Source organism: Pogoniulus pusillus, chromosome Z (genome assembly GCF_015220805.1).
Source record: "Pogoniulus pusillus isolate bPogPus1 chromosome Z, bPogPus1.pri, whole genome shotgun sequence".
Lineage (NCBI taxonomy): Eukaryota > Metazoa > Chordata > Aves > Piciformes > Lybiidae > Pogoniulus > Pogoniulus pusillus.
The window spans coordinates 75,190,035-75,211,420 of NC_087309.1; the positions used below are offsets into that span (position 1 = coordinate 75,190,035).

Genomic DNA, 21,386 nt, shown 5'->3' on the forward strand with positions numbered 1-21,386 from the left:
ACCAAAAACCAACAACAAACAATAACAAAAAAAACCAAACTAAACTAAGGCACACATCATTCCTAACATTTTTTTAAGTACCCTGCAAAGGAAATAAAATTTAACACAAACTGGGACACTTCATGTATTTTCTGAGAATTTACTCCAAGGTTTGAGTCATCTAAGGTCACCCCTTTTAGCTTCAGAGATTAGAATTGACTCAGTCTTCTTCACTTTGGAGAAGAACTTCTATTTGAGAAACTGTGGTGGAGGGGCAGCAGCCCCAAAACTGAGGCCTCCCTAAGCCTCTACATGCCTGGACATGTTTTTCTGCCAGGACCCATGGCAGTAAACAGGTTGTGTAACAAACACACACCCAGTCTGTGTACCCCTGGGGTCCACCCAGGTTATCCCCTGATTGGGAGGATCCAGGCAAACAGCTACTGCCTATTAAGGTAAGGTTTTGGCTTACGGCCAACCTGATTGGTCACTTTAGATGGCCAAATGAGCCACGAATCTCATCTCAGAGTCTATAAAGAGGGGTGAAAAGGAGCACCACGTGTTCAGAGAGTTCAGAGGTTCAAGCTCAGCTCTCTGATCCATATAGCAGCCCTGACCTGCTTGCATGGCCTAGACACAGGATCAGGCCCTCACTTGCAAACTCACTGAGGCTCAGCCCTCTTGCATTGATCTCAAGGTGCAGTTAAGCTGTCTGCGAACCCTTTGAGAAGCAGAGCGCATGCACGCCTGCACTTGATACATATATGGGGAGCCAAGAGCCCCCTGCTTAAGCCTAGAGCAGCTGTACATACTGGCTTGCTACCTTGCATTTATCCACGGAGATCAATCTCCCCGCAGCCTGGCACACTGCATGCCCTCTGCCCCAGCATAGCCTGAAGAATCAGGATCAGCAGATCTTCCAGACTGTCTGCGAACCCATAAACACAACCTGTTAGCTGTGAGAAGACCGTGCCAGAAGCTGCACGGACAAATCCTCCTCCTGCACCTGGAAATCCTGCCAGCTGACTATCCCTGGACACACAGCATCCAGAAGAAGCAGCAGGATCAAGGCAGAGACCACTTCACACCAGGAGAGAAGGTCAGAGAAGTCCTGTTTACCCCAGAGACTGGGAACACTTATCATTCTCCTGCAAGCTGGGATAGATTCCAGCTTCACAAAGACCTGAATACTGGGCACACACTGTGACACAATCCCGGGAGGGTGATTAAAAATTAATACTTAAGAGCAATACATTTAAGCAAGGTTTAATTCCTTTGTAATATAAGTTACCTCTGTCTTTAGAGCAGACACAGTTTCAGCCCTGCTGGGCACACAGCATAGTTGTAAAGCAGGCATTAAGCCTGAGGGAAATTTCTCTCTGTCTATAGTTATTGTTAATTTGATAATTAATAGTCAATTCCCTGTACATAAATATATCATATCCTGATTGTTTTCATAAATTTGCAATAGAACTTAATTACATAGTGGTTGGGGGTGGTACAAATTTGTAAATATTAATTTTAATAAATAATTTTATAAACAATTAATACTGCCTCAAATTAATTTCTCACCTCCCCCTATAGGGGAGGAATAAGAGAAAACCCCCTCCGCAACAGAAACTAGTGATGTAATCTAATTAACCAAGTACATTTATTATTTATTTCTTCAAAGAAGGCACTAACTTAAAGTACTAGTTAAGAAGAAGCAAACAGAATTTATTTCATTAAGAATCACCACCACTATAAGACCTGCTTTCTAAATAAAGTGGTGGGGTTGGTTTTGTTCAGTTATTTTTGCCCAGTGTAATGAATCTATTCCTTTTGCTTTCAGATAGGTAGCAAAGTGGAAATTCATTGTATATCATGAAAACAGGGAGAATTTTTTTCCACAAAATCAAAATTTCAAATGTCAATGCATGTCTTTTGTTATGGCATTGCCCATTGAAGTGTGGTATTTGATTTTTTTTTAATCAACAAGAATAAAAGCACTCTTTCATCTATCCCTGCGCTAGCAGAGAAAGTAGAAGGTGAATTGTAGAAGGGAAGAGTTAAAACTACCTGGAACAGATCAGTACCATTCATAACATATTAACCTAATATCTCTTTTATTATTTCAAACTACAGTATCTCATGCAGAAGGCTGAAGTCATGGATAAGTAAGCAAGGTAACCCATCTTTGAAGTCCCTATAATGGCATGTTTGAAGTTATATTATCAAAACACCATGACTTTTTAAATTCAGGTTCTTTTAAGCATGGACAAATCTATCATATTATGACAAACGATGATTCTACAAGAAGCATTACATAAATATATTTAGAATTGTGATGGTTTGGGGGTTACCCCGCCCCCCCCACACTTTTGAATTTACCCCAGCTAACTCAGACGGACCCTGGGAATATAGATGAAGCAATTTATTTACAGCTAGCAGAATTTACAAGCAGCTATTTACAATATATACAGAAATATACAAAAGGATAAACAATATAAAAGCACAACTCCCCTCCCAGAAACCTGAGTCCCCAGGAGGGGCTTCCAAACCACCCCAACACCTCCCCCCGACCCTCTCAACCTTACCCCAGTTCTCAGGAAGAAAAGAGGTGCAGCCAAGAGGTTAGGGAGCAAGGTTAGTAGGAGCAAGGTTAATGAGATGTGTCTCGGTCCAAGGCAAAAGCAAGAGAGAGAGACAAAATGGAGAAAGTTTACTTCTTCTTCCCAGAGTTCTCAGCGTGACTGTGAGAGAAGTTGACATCAATTGTTTTCATTTCACTGCCCGTTATCTAGTTCTTTTACCAAAACATTCTAGCTTGCTTCAAACTAGCACAAGAATTAACATTACTGCCTAACCTGGAAACAAATGATACCTCTAACCTAAAGAACATACTTGCTTTTCCTAGTTTACACTAACTGTGGCCTTGAAGGCATTAGCAGCTGACTCCCACAGCTACAGCAGAGTATTCAATGTGAAATAATCTGGACTGGTGTCCAGCCAACATTGCTGGTTTTTAGTGGATACTTCTTCCCTTCTCAGCACTGGCATCAGGCCATCTACTCTGGGTACCTCCTAGTCCTTTCCTTTGTTAGGATTACAAGATGTCTGAGCTTAGTTAACCATTACCTACTCCTTTTTCTGTATGCAAATTTTGTGTAAGTAGAATGCAGAGACATTGGACTGAACGTTCCAGGCATTTGGTTCTTTAGTTCAAGGGCCAACTCAGACCAGTCTGCCCAACTGCATGAACATCTGTCACGGTTACTGTGCATAGGCAAAAAAATGTTGCCAGTCATGTACAGCATACTTGGTCTGTGCAAGTGTGACAAACACCATGTGCAGATGAAATTTGCTGTAGGTGCTCAGGCCATCAGTCAAGAGTGTGAGCTGCGGGTCTGGGATATCTCACACCCATCACGAGTGCCTATTTCCCCTGCCTCTGCCTTCTCTTCCTCAATAAGCATCGTTCTCTCTACACCTTATGAGGACACAGAGACTTACTACAACACTTGCCCCATCTTGTCGCCCATATTCTCTGTTTAGACTGCAACATTCTCAACAAAGAGACTGTCGCCCGAGTCTCTTCTCAGTACAGGGATGTCTGCTGTTCCCAGCTACTACAGTGCTGCAGTCCTCTTGGCAGCATTAGCTGCGGGCAGCAATTTCTCCACCCAGGATACACTGTGATTCTGCGAAGCTGAAAACAAACCGCGTACATAAAGCGGTTTAAGTGAGAGCAGTAGCAGCCTTTCACTTGCCTGGCAGAGCGAGGGGCACAGGCCCCTCGCCACTCAGACACTGCTCCCGTCTTGGAAGAACCTCATCGGCGCGGGCAGACAGCACCGCCGCGTTTCGTCCGTCGACAGCCAAAGCATTGCAGGGTCGGACACCTGCAAATAGCAGGGATGCTTGGCAAGGAAAAGCCTTTCCGCAATTTAAACATTATGACCTGATAAATACTTAAAAAAAAAAAAAAAAAAAAAAAAAAAAAAAGCGCAAAGCTACAGCGAAGTTAGTTAATTAATAACCCTTTACGAGCAAAGGATAAAACAGCTTCCACAGGACCGCAGCACGCACGACAATTAGCCTGTGCTGCTCCGGCTGCAGGCAGCGAAGGCAGAGCCGGGTATCATCGGGACAGGACCGCAGGGCCGAACCGCAAAGTTGAAGACCGCAGGGTCAGGGAGCAGAGCAGGCTGCTTCAGCACAAGGAGCAGCTGCGGGAAGAGAGCGGGGCACACGGCACCTGCGTACCGCGTTCCCGGAGATGGGACGCGGCAAGGGGCTGTCGAGCAGCCTGTCACGGCCGCAGCGCCGGGACTGGTCGAGTCAGTTCCTCCGCCGCCTCGTCCCGCAGCGGCCGCCTAGGCGCCGGCCCTGCCCTCCCTGTTGCTCGCGGGCGGGCCCGCACATGCTTCCCGCGGCCGAGGGCGGACCGAGACGGTCGCGGAGTGCAGTCCCGCCTCGCCGCGCACAGAGGTGGACCGGGCCGCTGCGCCGCGACAGGACGAAAGGGAATCGGAGTGACCAAGGAGCTCGACATGGTGGCGGTGGTGGTGATGGGAGTGAGCGGCTCGGGGAAGTAGGTACCGGGCAGGCGGCGGAGCGGAGCAGCGCCGGGAGTCCGGCGTCTGGCCTCGCTGTGGGGCTACGGCTCGGCTTTGGCAGAAGCTGCTGGAGGCCGCCCGAGCAGGGGTCCTTGCCCAAGGGCGGGAGCGATTGTAACCCTCTCTCTATGCTTCCCCACAGGACCACCGTTGGATCACGGCTGGCAGCGAAGGTACGGCAGCGTTACGCCTGTGTCAGCGTTGCTCAGTAGGTAGCCTCCCGCCCTGCGCTGCGTAGCCTGCAGCTGACGGGCAGCAAGCTCCGCTTCACTGCTGCAGCAAGCTCGGCTTCACTGCTGCAGCTCGGCAGCGTGGCCTGCCAGTCCCCTGAGCCCCGGGTTCAGCTGCCTGTCAGCAGCGCCATGTAGCCTCCGCCGTCTTCAGCGCAGCGCCATGATGCGTCAGCTGTTGGTGCTGCTCAGCGGACTTTGTAATTTTTACTAATTACCATGGCATAAATGGTGAATCATGCTGTGGTGCAAGAGGCCTGTGATTCCTTGGGTGTCGTCGTTGTAAACTCTGGGGTCCTTATTAGCTCACATACTTGACTGAATGATCCATAGTTGTTTGTGTTGGTTTGGTTTTTTTTCTTAGCTCGGATGGAAATTCTATGACGCTGATGATTATCATTCACCAGAAAACAGAAAGAAGATGGCAGAAGGAATACCACTGAACGATGAGGTACAAATCCTAAAAGGACAGGCGTTGTTTTGTTTATCTTTGTAACCTCTGGCACATTGCGTTAAAGTAGACTACTTTGTATAAGCATAGGTGGAATGTGTAGGTCTCCAGTTGGTTAAAGAGAAGTTTCTCGTGTTACAAGGGATTCTGCATTTAAAAAAAAAAAAAAAAAAAAAAAAAAAGTATCAGTTTATCTAGGTGCAGTCACAATGGCTTTAATGCCAGTTCAGGATTTGTCAGAAATCTTGCCCTCTATGTCAATGAATGGAGTCGCAGCTTTAGATTGCACACTGCTTCTTTAAATATCTGAAGGCAGACAAGTACTAAATGTACTTCAGTGCATTTCATCACTTTCATTTACTGCAGTGATTACTCCATAGTCTCCTGGTTTATAAGCATCCATCCTGTTTGGCCTAAACAGATAAAAGTGATCAGGGTTAGTTTTACAGCACTTACAAATTCAGATACTTGAGTAAATTACGAAAGTTACAAGATGACGCCTCTTGAACTTTTCCTGGGAACTCTCTGAAAACAAAGCTAAACTACGGAGTTCTTTAAAGCACTTGCTATAGATTGAAAAACATGTTCCAGATTCTTGTTAAAACCTTTATAATCTTTCACTAGCGGCTGAAGGTTCATATCAGTCAGCATGCTGTCTAAAGCAGCGCTGCACAACTGAATAACTAAACTATTGGTATATGGTGCCCTTCAAGAGTGAAGCATCTCTTCTGAAACACCACAGATACAAAATTGCAAGGGCCATCTTGAACGCCAGTGGGAAGTTATTCTGTAATGACAATAACAAGAAGTTGTGTTTATTTGTCTGCATTTTGTTGTGTTGTACTCATCCAGCAGTAAGAGCACTGAAAGATTAAATGGGAGCAATTGTTTAGTGCTTAATAAGTAAACAAGTGTGTGGGAGCTTAAAACTTAAAGTAAGATTATATAATAAGAATCTGACCCATCACGTTGTACTTGTCTAACTACTGAGCAACAATGTTGCAAAATCGTGAGTATGATTACCTTTATTTGTGATTGCTGATGACAAGCAATACCTTGTTGTGATTTTAAGCTGAGCACAGCTGAGCCCAAGTGGCTGCTCACGCAACTGCTCCCTCACTTTCCTGGTAAAATGGGAAGCAGAAATTGAGAGAAAAATGTTAAACCTTGCAGGCAGTGTAAACACTTGATCCTCCTCTTACTCTATACCATTGGTGTCATGCCCAGAAGAGGTATTTAACAATATTATGTGGTTTAACTCAGTGGCTGTTCTCATGCAAAATTAGATTGTTTCGTGATACACAGACTGCTCCATCTTCCCACATCACCAGCCTCATCGGCCAAGGTCCTCGAGTAAAAGCAATCCCATGGATGGGTTTGCCTTTGCCTGAAACACAACTAATCCAGACCATCTTCCTTAATACATTCTTCCTGTGCACTACAGGGACTTTAATCTCTTTCTGCCATATGTGGGAGTTTGGACTGGGCAGGGCCAGCTTGACTGGTGAATCCTTTAGTGTCGACTAACCAGGTGGTTTGTGCCAAATGCTTGTCCCTATTTTTTAAGGTTCTAGCACAGTTGTTATCAGCATAGTTTTTAGCAGTACACTGTAGCATTTGATCTTCGCAACAGCTGTGTGTGTGGTAGGAGATGTGATACACCCACTCAGTGCCATGGTCTTTGGCCCAGGAGTCCATGAGGCTGTTTTGAAAATGAGTTGTGTTGTCTGACTCGATTGCCATGTTGCCATAAGTTTTGCTTTTCAGGGCCCAGGGTGATGTTCTGGGCAGTGGCATGGGGCACAGAGTATGTGTCCAGGTTGCTTCCACCATTGTAAGCACATGGTGTATGCTTTGATGGGTTTGTGCAAATGTGATGTAGTCAATCCACCATATTTATATGTTAGCCATCACCCTCCATAAAACAAAGGCTTTAACCCCTTGGCTTACTAGATCACAGCACATTGCACATTAATGGATAAGCCATGTAATAGTGTCCACAGTCAAGTTCACTCCTTGATTTTATGCCCATCTATATGTTGCATGTCTTCCTTGGTGATCTGAGGTGTCGTGGGTCCACCAAGCTATTCAACCTTACATTACCCAATTCAAACGTGCTCCATCCACTCCAATCTTAGCACCCTGATCCACCTGCTGATTGTTTTGGTGTTCTTCAGTGCCTGACTCTTGAGTACATGGGCGTCTGTGTGACATACTTCCACCACCAGGTTCTCTACCCAGGCAGCAATATCTTGCCATAATTCAGCAGCTCAGGTGGGTTTACCTCTGTGCTGCCAGTTGCTTTCTTCCATTGCTGTAACCACCTCTACAGGGCATTTACCAGCATCCATAGAGACAGAGCACTGGCCGTCTTCCCTGCTCAGCAGAATCATGGAATCAGTCAGGGTTGGAAGGGACCACAAAGATCATCTAGTTCCAATCCGCCTGCCATGGGCATGGACACCCTTCCCTAGATCAGGCTGGCCAGAGCCTCATCCAGCCTGGCCTTAAACACCTCCAGGGACGGGGCCTCAACCACCTCCCTGAGCAACCCATTCCAGGCTCTCACCAGTCTCATGCTGAACAACTTCCTCCTCATGTCTAATCTGAATCTACCCACCTCCATCTTTGCTCCATTCCCTCTAGTCCTGTCACTCCCTGATATCCTAAAAAGTCCCACAGCAGTTTTTTTTGTAGGCCCTTTTCAGGTACTGGAAGGCCACAAGAAGGTCACCTCAGAGCCTCTTCTTCTCTAGACGGCACAGCCCCAACTCTTTCAGTCTGTCCTCATAGGAGAGGTGCTCCAGCCCTCTGATCATCCCAGTGGCCCTTTTCTGGACACATTCCAACATGTCCACATCCCTCTTGTAATAGGAGCTCCAGAACTGGATGCAGTACTCTGGGTGGGGTCTCACCAGAGCAGAGGGGGAGAATCACCTCCCTCGACCTGCTGGCCACACTTCTCCTGCTGCAGCCCAGGCTCTGGTTGGCTTTCTGGGCTACAAGTGCACACTGCTGGCTCATGTTGAGCTTCTTGTCCACCAGCACTCCCAGGTCCCTCTCCTTAGGGCTGCTCTCCAGCCAGTCACTGCCTTGTATTTGTGCTTGGGATTGCCTCAATCCAGATTCAGGACCTTGCACCTGGTCTTGTTGAACACTGTGAGATTGGCTTGTGCCCACCTCTCCAGCCTGTCCGTATCCCTCTGGATGGCATCCCTTCCTTCCAGTGTGTCTGCTGCACCACACAGCTTGGTGTTGTCATCAAACTTGCTGAGGGTGCACTCAATGCCTCTGTCCATGTCACTGACAAAGATGTTGAACAAGACTGATCCCAGGGCTGATCCCTGAGGAACTCCACTTGTCACTGGCCTCCACTTGGACATGGACCCATTGACAGCCACTCTTTGGGTGAGGCCATCAAGCCATTTCTTTATTCATCTAGTGGTCCAACCATCAAACTCATGTTTAACCAGCTTGGAGACCAGGATGTGGTGTGGGACAGTGTCAAAGGCCTTGCTCAGGCTTTCACCTCCACAAACTGACTCCATTCAACTTTTCTTTCATCTGATTTGGTGACTTGTCATGTAGGACTCTATGTAACAGTCTTCCCCTTTCAGTGTTTTCCCACCATGTGACAGGGCCCATCAGTGAACCATGCATATTGCTTCTCACTATCTGGCAATTTCTTATGGTGGAGCCTCCTCAGGGTGGGTTACCTCTCCCTCCTCTGGAGACATCCTAAAGTTTTTGCCTTCTAGCCAGTTTATGATCACTGCCAGGATTTTTATGAGGCTAGGGCTCCCAATTCATGTCCACTGTGTTACCAGTTCAACCTACTTATTCCTTGTGGCATCACTTGTTTGACGAGTAGAGGACACCCTTCCTTTGAACATCCAGCCCAGCACTGGCAGTCAGGTGCCAGAAGGAGCTGTGATTCAGTACCAAACACTTCCAAGGCTGCTTAAACTTTGTATGCTGCTGGTATCTCTTTTTCAGCTGGAGTATAGTTGTCCTTGGATCATTTGTATCTCTGACTCCAAAATCCTAGCACCAGCCTTGGGACTCCTTGGGTGCTCTCTGCCAAAGTCTCTGGGTAGGGTGTTTTTAACATCTTGTCCTCCTTGGACTGGCCAAAGACCTTTGCATGCACAGTCTCCTGTTTTGTTTGTTTAAAGATCTGTTGCTGCTTAGCACCCCGTTGAAAATCCATCTTCAGGGTCACTTGTTAGAGAGAGCTTACAATCAGACTGTAGTCTGGGGTATGCATCCTCCATAAGTCCACAACACCAAAGCAAGCCAGGGTTTCCTTTTTTATTGATGAGTGGAGACAGAGCTTCAGAGTATACTGGATGCCCCTCCAACTGAAAGCAAACTGTAATGTGCACTCTGGTGCTCTAGGAATAGAGCAGAATGCAACAGAGAGGTTGAGGGAACTGGGCCTGTTTAGCCTGGAGAAGAGGAGGCTCAGGGATGACCTGACTGCTGTCTACAACTACCTGAAGGGACATTGTAGCCAGGTGGGGGTTGGCCTCTTCTCCCAGGTAACCAGCAATAGAACAAGGGGACACAGTCTCAAGTTGTGCCAGGGTAGGTATAGGCTGGATGTTAGGAAGAAGTTTTTCACAGAGAGAGTGATTTCCCATTGGAATGGGCTGCCCAGGGAGGTGGTGGAGGCACCGTCCCTGGGGGTCTTCAAGAAAAGACTGGATGAGGCACTCAGTGACATGGTCTAGTTGACTGGCTAGGGCTGGGTGATAGGTTGGACTCGATGATCTTGGAGGTCTCTTCCAACCTGGTTGATTCTATGATTCTATGATTCTAACAGTGATGTCAGCTCTGGCTTACCACTTGGTTACCTTTGACTTCAGTTATATTGAATCTCCAGCATGTCCTGCACAGAAGCACTCATCACTGGCATAACTTCATTCAGGCCATATTAGTCTTTTGCACTGCCCATAGGGGGCTGCTGAAGTGTCAGAGGGTTTTACTGATCACCCCTTGGCTCTCCAGGTGATGAATCAGTTTATGGATGGAAATCAGGGAGTCTCAGTTGTTGCAATATTGCCACCTGTGCACTATTGGGGTTGCAATTGGCACCTGCTGTTCCTTAGCCCTTGTCAACCCAATCACTGGAGGGTCCTCCAAGAGACTGGGTGAGATGGACAACCATTTATTTCCTTCTGTTTCCAGAGCAGCTATACCAAACATCCTTCTGGGTCCTTGAAATACCCTCTCCTGAGGCCATCTGTGCCAAGGGAGCATGGGGCCTCTGAGCCAGTCACAGTGAGGTGTTTATGCCACTCATTCCCAGTTATGCTCGCTTCAGCTTCTGACAGGCTCAGCTGCTGGGATCCTCCTGTCATCCCAGAAATACAGATGGGTTCTGACCCTCTGTATCTTGGTAGCATTAGGGTACACTGTGTACCAGTATCTCCCAAAGCCTTCTTTTCCTCTTGAGGGCACTGACTAGTGGTCCAAAGGGCTTGAGAGGCCTGGACAAGAGCTCAGCACATCACAGTTATGTGTATCTCTTGGGGTTCGGCAGTCTGATAACATACTTTCTCCAAATATTTTACTAGTTGAGCAGGTGAAATTGTAAACACTGGAGGTGACTTCTGACCTAAGCACTTGGCCATACTCTTCACACAGCTTGGCACTCATAATTATTGTGCCCTGGGGTATATCTCTGGGTGGTATTCTTCAGAAAGTTTTGTGTAACCCTGAACAAGACCTGGAACCTGTGCAGGAGACACAGCAGCAAAAGCATGCTGGCATGGTCACCCTGAGGATATTAAACATTCTCAAAAGCTGAGAAAGTCTCGTCCCCTGCCTCACACATAAATGGGCCGGGACTGCTAATGAACAAAAGTGCAGCATCCAAATACCAGGTTAACACCATGACCAGTGCTCTACCAACACTGGCTTGAGGCTGATTGCAATATTTTAATGAGAGAAATTAGATCATTGGTTGTGAAAAGAAAATGATGATGATGTCTGTGTCATTCACTGGTTTGCTGAGAGGGTTAAGAAGTCAAAACATAAACAATGTCCTCTCACTTTGTCCTGGGACACTGCCCTATTCATTTCTCTGTCTGATCTGTGTTGTTAGATCTAATTACTTCCTGTTATCCTCTGTCTGCTTTGATATCTCACCTCTAACCTTGGCAAATAACATGTAAGCTTTGCTGGCTGCTGTTGGCTGCTGCTGGTTTCTTCATCGTTTATGTTTGTCCATCTGAGATAGAGGGGGAGGATGGAACAGAGGGGCTAACTTTGAGCCCTTCTGGGCAGTTATCTTTGTCCAGGAGGGAATTTGGATTTCTGTATTATTTTCAAGGTGTATATAGTTGTGAATTCTTATATATATTGTGTATATATGCTCGTAAATGTTATCATGCTGTAAATACAGCTTCATCTTACTTCCAAACTGTCTGAGTTAGTCTAGGAAATTTCAAGTAGTGGGGAGGGAAGGTTTCTAATCCACTGCAACAGTACCCAATACAGCAGTAGGATAGACCTGATCCCTTTTCCCAAGATGATAAACATCACCACAGGGAATATACCTGCGGCACATAAGGATTTATGTAATACCACCCTGCTCACGTATGGGTCCACATTGTGACCAGGGACTATTTAATTAAGGTAAAAAGTGCACATAACAAGTTCTTTTAACAGGCTTTGGTCATACATTTTGTTATCTCAACTCTTCATACCCCATGTTGGGCACCAAACAATGACTGTCATGGTCTTAAACCCAGCCGAAGCCAAGCCCCATAGGGCAGCTCGCAGAACTGCCCTGCCTTTGCATAAGAAGGAGAAAACTGGAACAAAAGGAGATAACAGGAGTGTAATAGAATAATATAAAGAACAAAATAAGAACTGGAGTAACAACAGTAGTCAAGAAAAATGTAATATATAAAATGAGTAATACAAAATGCAGCAGTCACCCTATGATGTCCATGTCAAAACCCACCAAAACACACCCCAGATAACTGCCTTCTCTGCCTACACATCCATCCCTGTTTATACAGTGGGCATGACAGTTGTATGGTGTCACATACCCCACTGGCTGGCTCAGTTGTGCTATCCTGGATTTGGTCCCTCCCAACCTTTTGTGAAGAAAATTAACCCTATCTTAGCTGAACCCAGGACCATATAGTAATGCACATTAGAATTGTATAATAGAAGCAATAGAGAAGTTACTGTCATTCAAAGCTTTACAAGCTTCATGCTTGCTAATTCTAACAGTTGCTTTTAGGTATCTGTAATATAATCATGTAATCATAGAACGTTAGGAAGAAATGGGATGTCTGGAAGGGATGTCCAGAGATAATCTGGTCCAACACCCTTGCCAAATCAGGATCACCTAGGGCAGGCCACACAGGAACACTTCCACGTTGGCTTTGAAAGTCTTCAGAGAAAGACTCACAACCCTTGTTGGTAGCTTGTTCTTGTCACTCTTACAGTAAAGAAGTTTTTCCTCATGTTGAGGTGAAACTTACTGTGTTCTAGCTGATAGCCATTTTCCCTTGTCCTATTACTGGGTGCCACTGAAAAGAGCCTGTCCCCTTCCTCTTGATACCCACTCATCAGATATTTATAGACATTAATAAGATCCCTTCTCAGCCTTCTCCAAACAGTTACAGTAAAAACGACTGCTCTGCTAAAAACATCTTATTGATAATATGGTTAGCACTTCTCATAAGACTTCAGACAGTGGTAGAAAATCTGCATCAGGAAGAAAGAATCAAAACTGAACTTGGTCTACATTTTAATGCTACTTTTCACCTCTAGCCAAATGCTCTAGATCTTAGAAACAATAGTTTAAAATCAATTTCATAAACAGCTTTGAAATACCTTGTTTTCTTTCTAGGACAGAATTCCCTGGCTTTGTGCATTGCATGATATACTAAGAAGGTAAGATAACATCTAGCTTTAAGGAGTTTGGGCTAAACCCAAGAAAATTACCAAAACTATTTTTCCCCACTGCCTTCTAAGACATCAATAGTAGGTAGTAAACCATTCTGCTTTTGCTAACCTGATCTGTATAATCCCTGAATAATAGTGTTGGGCACAATTGTTGCCAATGATAGTTGTTTTTCTGCTATTTATATGAACATAATTCAAGGATCCATTTTTGTAGTAAGCCTGACTTGAGCTACGAAAGATGCCAGTAAGGACAGAGGGATAAAAGCTTGTAAAATGCTTTTGAGTAACATACAGTTTCAAGTTTGCAAGACAGTATCTGTCATAGCATCCTCATAGAGAAGCTGATAGAGGATAAGGCTGGATGAGCAGACAGCGAGGTGAATAGAAAAATGGCTGTACAGTCAGGCACAGAGGGCAGAGATCAGTGGCATGAAGTCTAGCTGGAGACAAGTAACTAATGGTGTACCACAGGGATCAGTACTGAGTCCCATCCTGTTTAACATCTTCGTTAGTGATCTGGATGATGGGGCAGACTGTACCCTCAGCAAGTTTGCAAATGATAGCAGATAACAAATGTCAAGTGTCCTTGTGGCCAAGAAGGCACACAGTATTCTGGGGCACATTAGCAAAGAGTATGGCCAGCAGGTTGAGGGAGATTGCCTTCTATTCTGCCCTGGTGAGTCTGCACCTGGAGCACTCTGTCCAGTTCTGGCCTTCTCAGTTCAAGGGGGACAGAGTCCAGCAGAATGACTGGAGTTCTGAAGCATCTTTCTTATGAGGACAGGCTGAGAGACCTGTGTCCTTTCAGCCTGGAAAGCACTGAGAGGACACCTTAGAAATGCATATAAACATCTAAAGGGATAGTGTCAAGATGATGGGGCTGGGTTCTTTTCAGTGGTAGCCAACAAAAGGACAAGAGGCAGTGGGAAAAAAACTAGAAACTTCCTTACTTTGAGAGTGATGAAGCACTGAAAAAGGCTGCCCAGAGTGATTGTGGAGCCTCTTTTTCTGGAGACTACCTACCTGGAAGTGGTCCTGTGCAACCTTCTGTAGGCATACCTGCATTAGCAGGGGTTTGGACTAGATGATCACCAGATCTCCTTTCCAATGCTCACAAACCAGGAGGAGTGGCTGATTTAGAGGGACCCTGACAGACTGTACAAATAGGCTCATGCAGGTTAAGTGGAAAGTCTTCCCTGTGGTGGGGAACAAGGGGCACACGCTTGAAAAGTAGCTTTGCAGACAAGGACCTGCAGGAGGTTTTGGTGGACACCAACGTCTAACATGAGTGAGCAATGTGCCTTTGTGTCTGAGCAGGACAGCAATATCCTGGGCTGCATTAGAGAAAGCACTGCCAGTCAGTGAACTGGGAATGATCCTTCACCCCCTCTTCAGTGCAATGAGGCCATATCTGAGGTACAGCATCCAGGTCTGGGCTCCCTGTTATGAAACAGACATAGACACAATGGAGAGCATCCAACAAAGGGCCATGTAAACAATGATGGGACTGGAGCATCTCTCAAACAAGGAAAGGATGAAGAACAGAGACTGTTTATCCTGACTCTATACAGTGGCTCTTACTTACTTGTGATTGTGGATTCTTTGGAGCGTGTGTTCATCCTCTGAGATGTTTGTCTGGACTATAACATGCTGCATCCATTGCTTTATGTTACCTGATTGTCCAAGGCCACTGCTGAGCTCCAGAAACTCTGAAATAGGCAAGTATACTTTAAAAGAGCCCAATGCAAGTGCTTGATTACAAGTACTTATAAGTAGCTGAGGATGGCACTGGTTCACCTAGGTGATAATAGGAGTTACATATTCTTAATTCCCTGTGAAGCAAAATCTGATAAACATATCATGATTTTTAAATGGGTTTATACCAAATTTGAGTTTCAGTGACTCCTCACAGAACAGCTAATCTGACATCACATTCAAGTGACATCTTTACCTGCAGTGTTTCAAAATCCTGTCAAAATCACAAAAAAATGCTGCTGCTCCTGAGGGTACAGGGTTTGTCTCCTTTGCTTAGCAGAACTAAGAAGCCTATTTGTTATGCTATGTTGAAGTGGTTTTTATTTGGGTGTTTGTGGTTTGTTTTGTTTTGTTTTGTTTTGTTTTGTTTTTGCTTTTCGATAGAGAAGACTTATCTGGACAACATACAGTTCTGGCCTGTTCTGCACTGAGGAAAATGTACAGACGTATATTAGTTTGTGGAGCATCTGGAATTGAAAGCAATCAGCCAGAGCAACCAGGAGAAAACACAGCACTGAAGATCCTCTTTGTACACTTGGATGGGCCTATAGACGTCATTGCTAGTCGCCTGGAAAAAAGGAGAGGACATTTTATGCCACCTGAACTTCTCAGGTCACAGTTTGATACCCTGGAACCTCCTAGTGCACCAGAAAACTTTATTACTGTCAGTCTAGAAAGATCTCTCCCTGAAATAGTGCTGGAGATTGAAAGAGCCATTTGTCAGCGTGAGGCTTCTCTGAGTGAGATTCTGGACTAGATATACATCCATTCCCTTCCGGATCCCAAGGGTATGGAAGAGCAATTTAATTATTTGACTGATTATTAAATCAAAACAATTTTGTTTTCCTGATACTTAAATGGATGCAGTACTTTGAGCAGCTTTAGGACTCCTGCTGTCTTTATCATAACTCTGTAAAACACACATAAGGTGATTTTTTTTTAATTGACAATTTTTAAAATCCTTAAGAGTTTGTTTTTGGAAATGCTGCCAAGGGTCACACACAGTACTCTGTTTCCTTCATTGTCATTTTTGATTTGTCAAACATGGATATGGGCACATCTGCTATTAAGTGATTAAATAATTTATAGCTTTGTTAGCAACAACAGATTTGTTTTTTCTAGAAGTACAAGAGGCAGGAACATGCACGATGAAGTTCTGGTACTACTAGTGTCAGATTGCAGTTGTGTGTGGTTGTGTCCTTGCTAACCTCAACAGAGCACTGGTGGCATTGTGAGGGCTTTTGTGAATTCCTACTGTATGCATTGAACACTAACCTGAAGAACATGAGAAAAAAGGTAGTGGAGGTGAGGCAATATTCAAGATATAATCATATGGAAACCTTTAGAAATAAAGTGGCAGCTCTTGGCTCTGAATTTGCATCTTTCATGGCCAAAACGTACCCATTAATGAAGTGCAGTGGAGAGTGAGTCAGCATGTGATCTGTGGCACATGGACGAGTGGTAGGCATTTCTTCCCTTTATAAAAGCTAACTTTTTCACAGTGGGATCTTCTCCTTCACTTTTTCTGGTGCAATTTAGTCTTCCACCTCAGCCCGTGACTGGTCCAATAGATGTTTACAGACAGGTGTTCCTACAATTGCTTTAAAGATTAAGATCAAACTATTTCTAATAAATTTTTTCACTTTGTTTGGGTTTTTTGGGTTTGTTTTTTTTTGGTGATCAGAAAATTGCAGCTATCCAGTATGTTACCTAACTCACAGAACTTCAGGATAAAATCTTTTTTGTCATTGCCAAAGTGGTTTTAAAATTTATTTATGCCATGTTACACAGGAGTTGCCTTTTTGGCTTAACTGCAGATAGTTTCTGCAAGAATGATCTGAGTCATGTGTCAGTGGAGTCCCTCCCATGTTGCTGTTGCACATGAATTATTTTTAATTTGTCTTTCAAGTTTGTTTCTAGGTTGATGGATAAACTTCTTTAGCAGCAAAACTTATGTTTCAACACATCTTTGGTGTTACCTGGATAACTAACTGAAAAGTGCACCTTGGTTCTTATTTTGCAAGAGTAGGCTTTTATGGTTTACTCGACAAACTATTATGCATAGATCAGTGCATTAAACAGGCATTATCTGACTGAAAGTGGGCATTTTTAGGTGCATAATTGGGAGTATGGACATCAACACACCCACCTAGTTAGTGGTCTTCTGTTTGAGACCTGGAGGGAGAACAATCACCACTTTCAGTCTGCTACTGTACATTACAGAGGTACTAGAAAAAACTTTGCTCAGTTTAGACTGTTTTATTCTGAGAGCCAAGGTATAAGCTTAAGACTCAGGCAAAGTTAAATATGAGAGACAGCCAAATCTGGCCAATTCTTCAATACTAAGCACACCTTCAGACCATGTGTCTCTTCAGAACTCCCGAGTTCAGTAGTAATGACAACCAGTAGCAATGGCACCCTCTTGTGGAGCCTCTGCTTTTAGTATTTTCCCAGCACACAAGTGTGTTTACAAACGCTTTTCTATTATATTCATTATTAGATATAAATTTATGCTTCCATTTTCAAGACACATTGAAACTAGACTAGACACTGTGCAGTGATGGAAAACCAGCTGACACAGTCAGCTATGCGCAAAAGCATTGCTCAGCATTTACAGGTGTGAGTTCTGAGAACAGTGGACTATAATTTTCAGACCTTGCAAGTATTTGTAGCATGCTGACAGAACGGCTGGCACTAACAAAGAAACGTGCTCAATACTTAACAGTCATTCCTTTAGGGAAGTTTCTGTAAGCACCTCAGCATTTGGAAGTCTTTTTCCAAACAAAATGCTCTGTTCTTGCTTATGGGCAGTTCGGGATTCTTCAGATTACACTGGGTAATTTCCACTCTGCTCTCTTGACAAGAGCATTTCCTTCCCTTAGCCTTTTAATGTATTTGCTTCCTGCATTACTTCAAGACAAATGAAGTATTTGGATGGATGAGATTTGTTGTTGGGGGCTCATAGGCCTGAAAATAGGCTTAAATACGCCTTGCCTTGCCTGGACATGTTTTTCTGCCCAAATCAGAGGTAAACACGTTAAATGGATAAAGGGGGCACAATAGGCCTGGTGCCATAAAGTCTGGCCTGCCCAGGGTCCAGGTTGTGTAATGTGTTTGTGTAACGTGGTTGTATAAGTCCACACACCCAGCTCATGTTTACCGGGTGCTAGGCCCATGCTATCCCCATATCTGGGAGGTCCAGGCTTGTGGATTTTGCCTGTTATGGTAAGGTTGGCTAACTGCCAACCTGATTGGTCATTCTAGTGGCCAATGGGCCATTAATCTTTGACCACATTAACAGAGGTACCCAGGTAAACAAAGTGCTTAGACTCACCCGCACTGCTTTTTGTTTATGCCTGCCTGCCTGAAGCCTCACCTGCAGTGCATCTACTTTATTCTATGGAGACAGAGTCTCCCATGGGCTTCCAGGCAGCTGGGCACACCTGCACACCACTGTGGTGAGTTACCAGGACTAGATCCTGTATTGCCTGCCTTTGCAGAGCCCAGTCTCCTGTGCAGCTACACACCCTATTGCATGCCTGCTGCCTTATTACTGCCTGGTGCGCACCACTGCTGCAAAGTTACCAGGAGCAGACCCACTTGTCTGCACGCAATCAACCTGTGTGGTCAGCATGGGACTGTGCTGAGACTGCACAGCATCGTACGCCTTCTGCGCCTGAAGGTCCTGGACAGAGCATCCAGAAGAATCCAGGATAATAGGGTCAGAGACTGTCACTTCCCCAGAAGCTGGGAAGAGTCTCCCTTCCCCTGAAGCCAGGAGGATTCCAGCCTCAACCTCCATGGGCAAAGTTTCCCTGAAGATTGGGCACTTGTAATAGGCTGTGATGTAGCCCTGGAGGGTGGCTGGTAATTAATCAGAATTTGTGAGTAAATGCTTTAATGCCTCCGTAATTTCTATTGCTTCCTGCCATAGAGCAGAAAGAGCTTCAGCCCACCTGCTGGGCAAGCAGCATATTGACCCCAAGCGGTACTTGCCACGGGGAAACTGTTTGCTAGTTATTAAGAAGTTACTGTTTGATATTATTCCCAGAATGTCTTTCATAACCATGTAAGAACAAATATTAATATAAAAATACAGTGGTTGGGGGTGTCGAGAGTTCAGAATATTGAAGTTAATAAATTATGTATTTTTATAGAATATCATCTCGCACCAGTTAATTTCTCCCCTCTGCCACAACTGGTGTAGGTGACAGAATCCCCTCTGCGACAAGGTTACTGGGAGGTTGTGGTTCAGAATTAAGGGCAGGGACGGGTGATGTGAGCCAGAGATTTAACCACCCTGGTATCTGTTAGAGAGGCAACACAAACACAGCAGTGCACAAGTAATCTATGAGCACATTGATGACCATATCCCTCTCCAGGTGGTTGTGGAGCCAACAAGGAAATGTGCTGTGCTGGAAGTGTGCTCACCAAGGGCAGCTGGTATGGAATGTGAAACTCAAGGGCAGCCTTGGCTGCACTAACCAAAAAGTGGAGGAGCTCAGGATCTGTAAGGCAACAGGGAAGGTGTGCAGCAGGCTCACTATCCTGGACTTCAAAATTGCAGACATTGGCCTCTGCATAGATCTGCTACATGTAGTAACATGAGATAAAGTCCTGCAGGGAAAAGTAACACAAGAAAACTGATTAATATTCAAGGATTCCTTCTCAAAGCCTGTTGTGAAGGGTTGCAAAGCCTTTTTGCAAAGCCCTCATTTATACAAAATTGTGGCTCAAATGAACCAGCCATCGCGAAGTCAAAGCATTGCTTTCATCTGCTTGTATGACGACAGCCGCTGTCCCAGCAGCCGTTACAGCCTCTGGGAAGATTTCTCCCCCAGAAGGGCAGAAACTGTAAACATAGGGTATTGTTTTGGAAAAAAGGCCTTGGTTCTCAGACTTTATGAGGACCCTACGCACACCTGCTGGGGGCTGACCCTTGGGTGGTACCACAGGTTGGTTTTGGTTAAAAATTAGCCAATGTGTCAATTAATTATAACTTTGAACCAATCTGTATTCTTCATGTATGTTCGCCTGAGTTTGGCTAACACACCTCTTCTGAAACACTATAAAAGATGCTGCATTTGCCTTAATTGAGGATGCCTCCTTTTTTGCTCATTACTCTCTCTCGCTCACCTGCTCACACACGCATTGGCATTGCTCGGCATTCGCATCGCACCGCAGCATCGAAGCTACAGCCGGCTCGGGAGGGCACGGTTACAGTCAGTGCTCCGATCCTCCCCAGTCTTCGGAGGCCAGAGCCCAGCTTGGCCCGGACCTGCAGAGACTCGGACAGCGCGCCCCAATCCACGATATTTGAGACTTTTCAGAACGGAATTTGGACAGTGAGTAACTGAGACTTGATATAAAAGACATAACTCTCTCTCAAAGCCACAGACTTTCTTCATAAATCCTTTCAAACTGTTGCCAAGCTCATGATTTCTTATACATAGTCATTTTGTAATTTATTTTGCAACCGCAGACAAAGAACTAACGTGGGGTAGCTGCAAATAAGTTTGGGGAAGGGAATTCTCTGTGTTTGTGATAATAAATCTCTCAAATTCTTTCAAATTCGGCCTCGCATTTCATTCCCCAAAACCCAGACTAACTCCCCTCCGCAACAAAGCCCAGGAGCAACATGTGCCAGCAAAAAAAAAAAAAAAAAAAAAAAAAAAAAAAAAAAAAAAAGGCAGGCAAAAAGCCCAGGTGTCCTGCAGGGGTGGGAAAAATGCACTCTTGGATGCTCCTCAGCACATGAAGGAGGCCTGCAGAGGCTGAAAGCAAGGACAGTGCAGAACAGATTCAAGAGCACCTGAAAAAATCTGAATGTGCACAAGTCCATGGGACCTGACCTGCTTCAGCCACAGGTCTTGTGGGAACAAACAGACTAAGTTGCCTAACTGCTTTTCATCACCTTTGATGTCTTTGCCATAGGGTGAAGGACTTCGTGATTGAAAGGGGAAAACATATCTTTGTGTTTCAAAGTGGGGAAAGAAGGAAGACCTGGGGAACTACAGGCCAGTCAGTATGACCTCTGTGCCCTGCAAGCTCATGGATCAGAATCTCCTGGAAACTCTGCTAAGGCACATGAAAAAAAAACAAACCACAGAGGTGAATGGTGGCAGCCAACATGGCTTGACCAAAGCAAAATTGTGACTGACAAATCTGGTGGCCTCCAGTCAGGCACTAACAGCATGGATGGACAAAGAGAATGTAACTCGTGTCAGCTACCTGGACTTGGGCAAAGCGTCCCCTGTGACATCCTGGTCTCAAAACTGGAAAAGACAGGGATTTGATGGGTAGACCATTTGGTGGATAAGGAATTGGCTTGAGAATTGCACTCAGAGAAATTGTCAGTGGCTTGACATCTTGAGTGGAGGCAATTGGTTAGTGCTGCTACTCAGGAGTTGGCACCAGGACTGCTGCTGTTTAACATCTTTGTGA

At 45.0% G+C, this 21,386-nt stretch overlaps 1 protein-coding gene across 1 annotated transcript; it reads left to right on the forward strand.

Moving 5' to 3' along the window:
- The first annotated feature begins 4,034 nt into the window (after window positions 1-4,034).
- IDNK (IDNK gluconokinase) lies at window positions 4,035-20,513 on the forward strand. Its single transcript, XM_064140508.1, has 5 exons — window positions 4,035-4,552; window positions 4,720-4,750; window positions 5,172-5,258; window positions 13,132-13,175; window positions 15,327-20,513. Exons 1-5 carry the CDS (start codon window positions 4,512-4,514, stop codon window positions 15,697-15,699), a joined length of 576 nt encoding a protein of 191 aa, XP_063996578.1. The 5' UTR covers window positions 4,035-4,511; the 3' UTR covers window positions 15,700-20,513.
- Window positions 20,514-21,386: the final 873 nt, after the last annotated feature.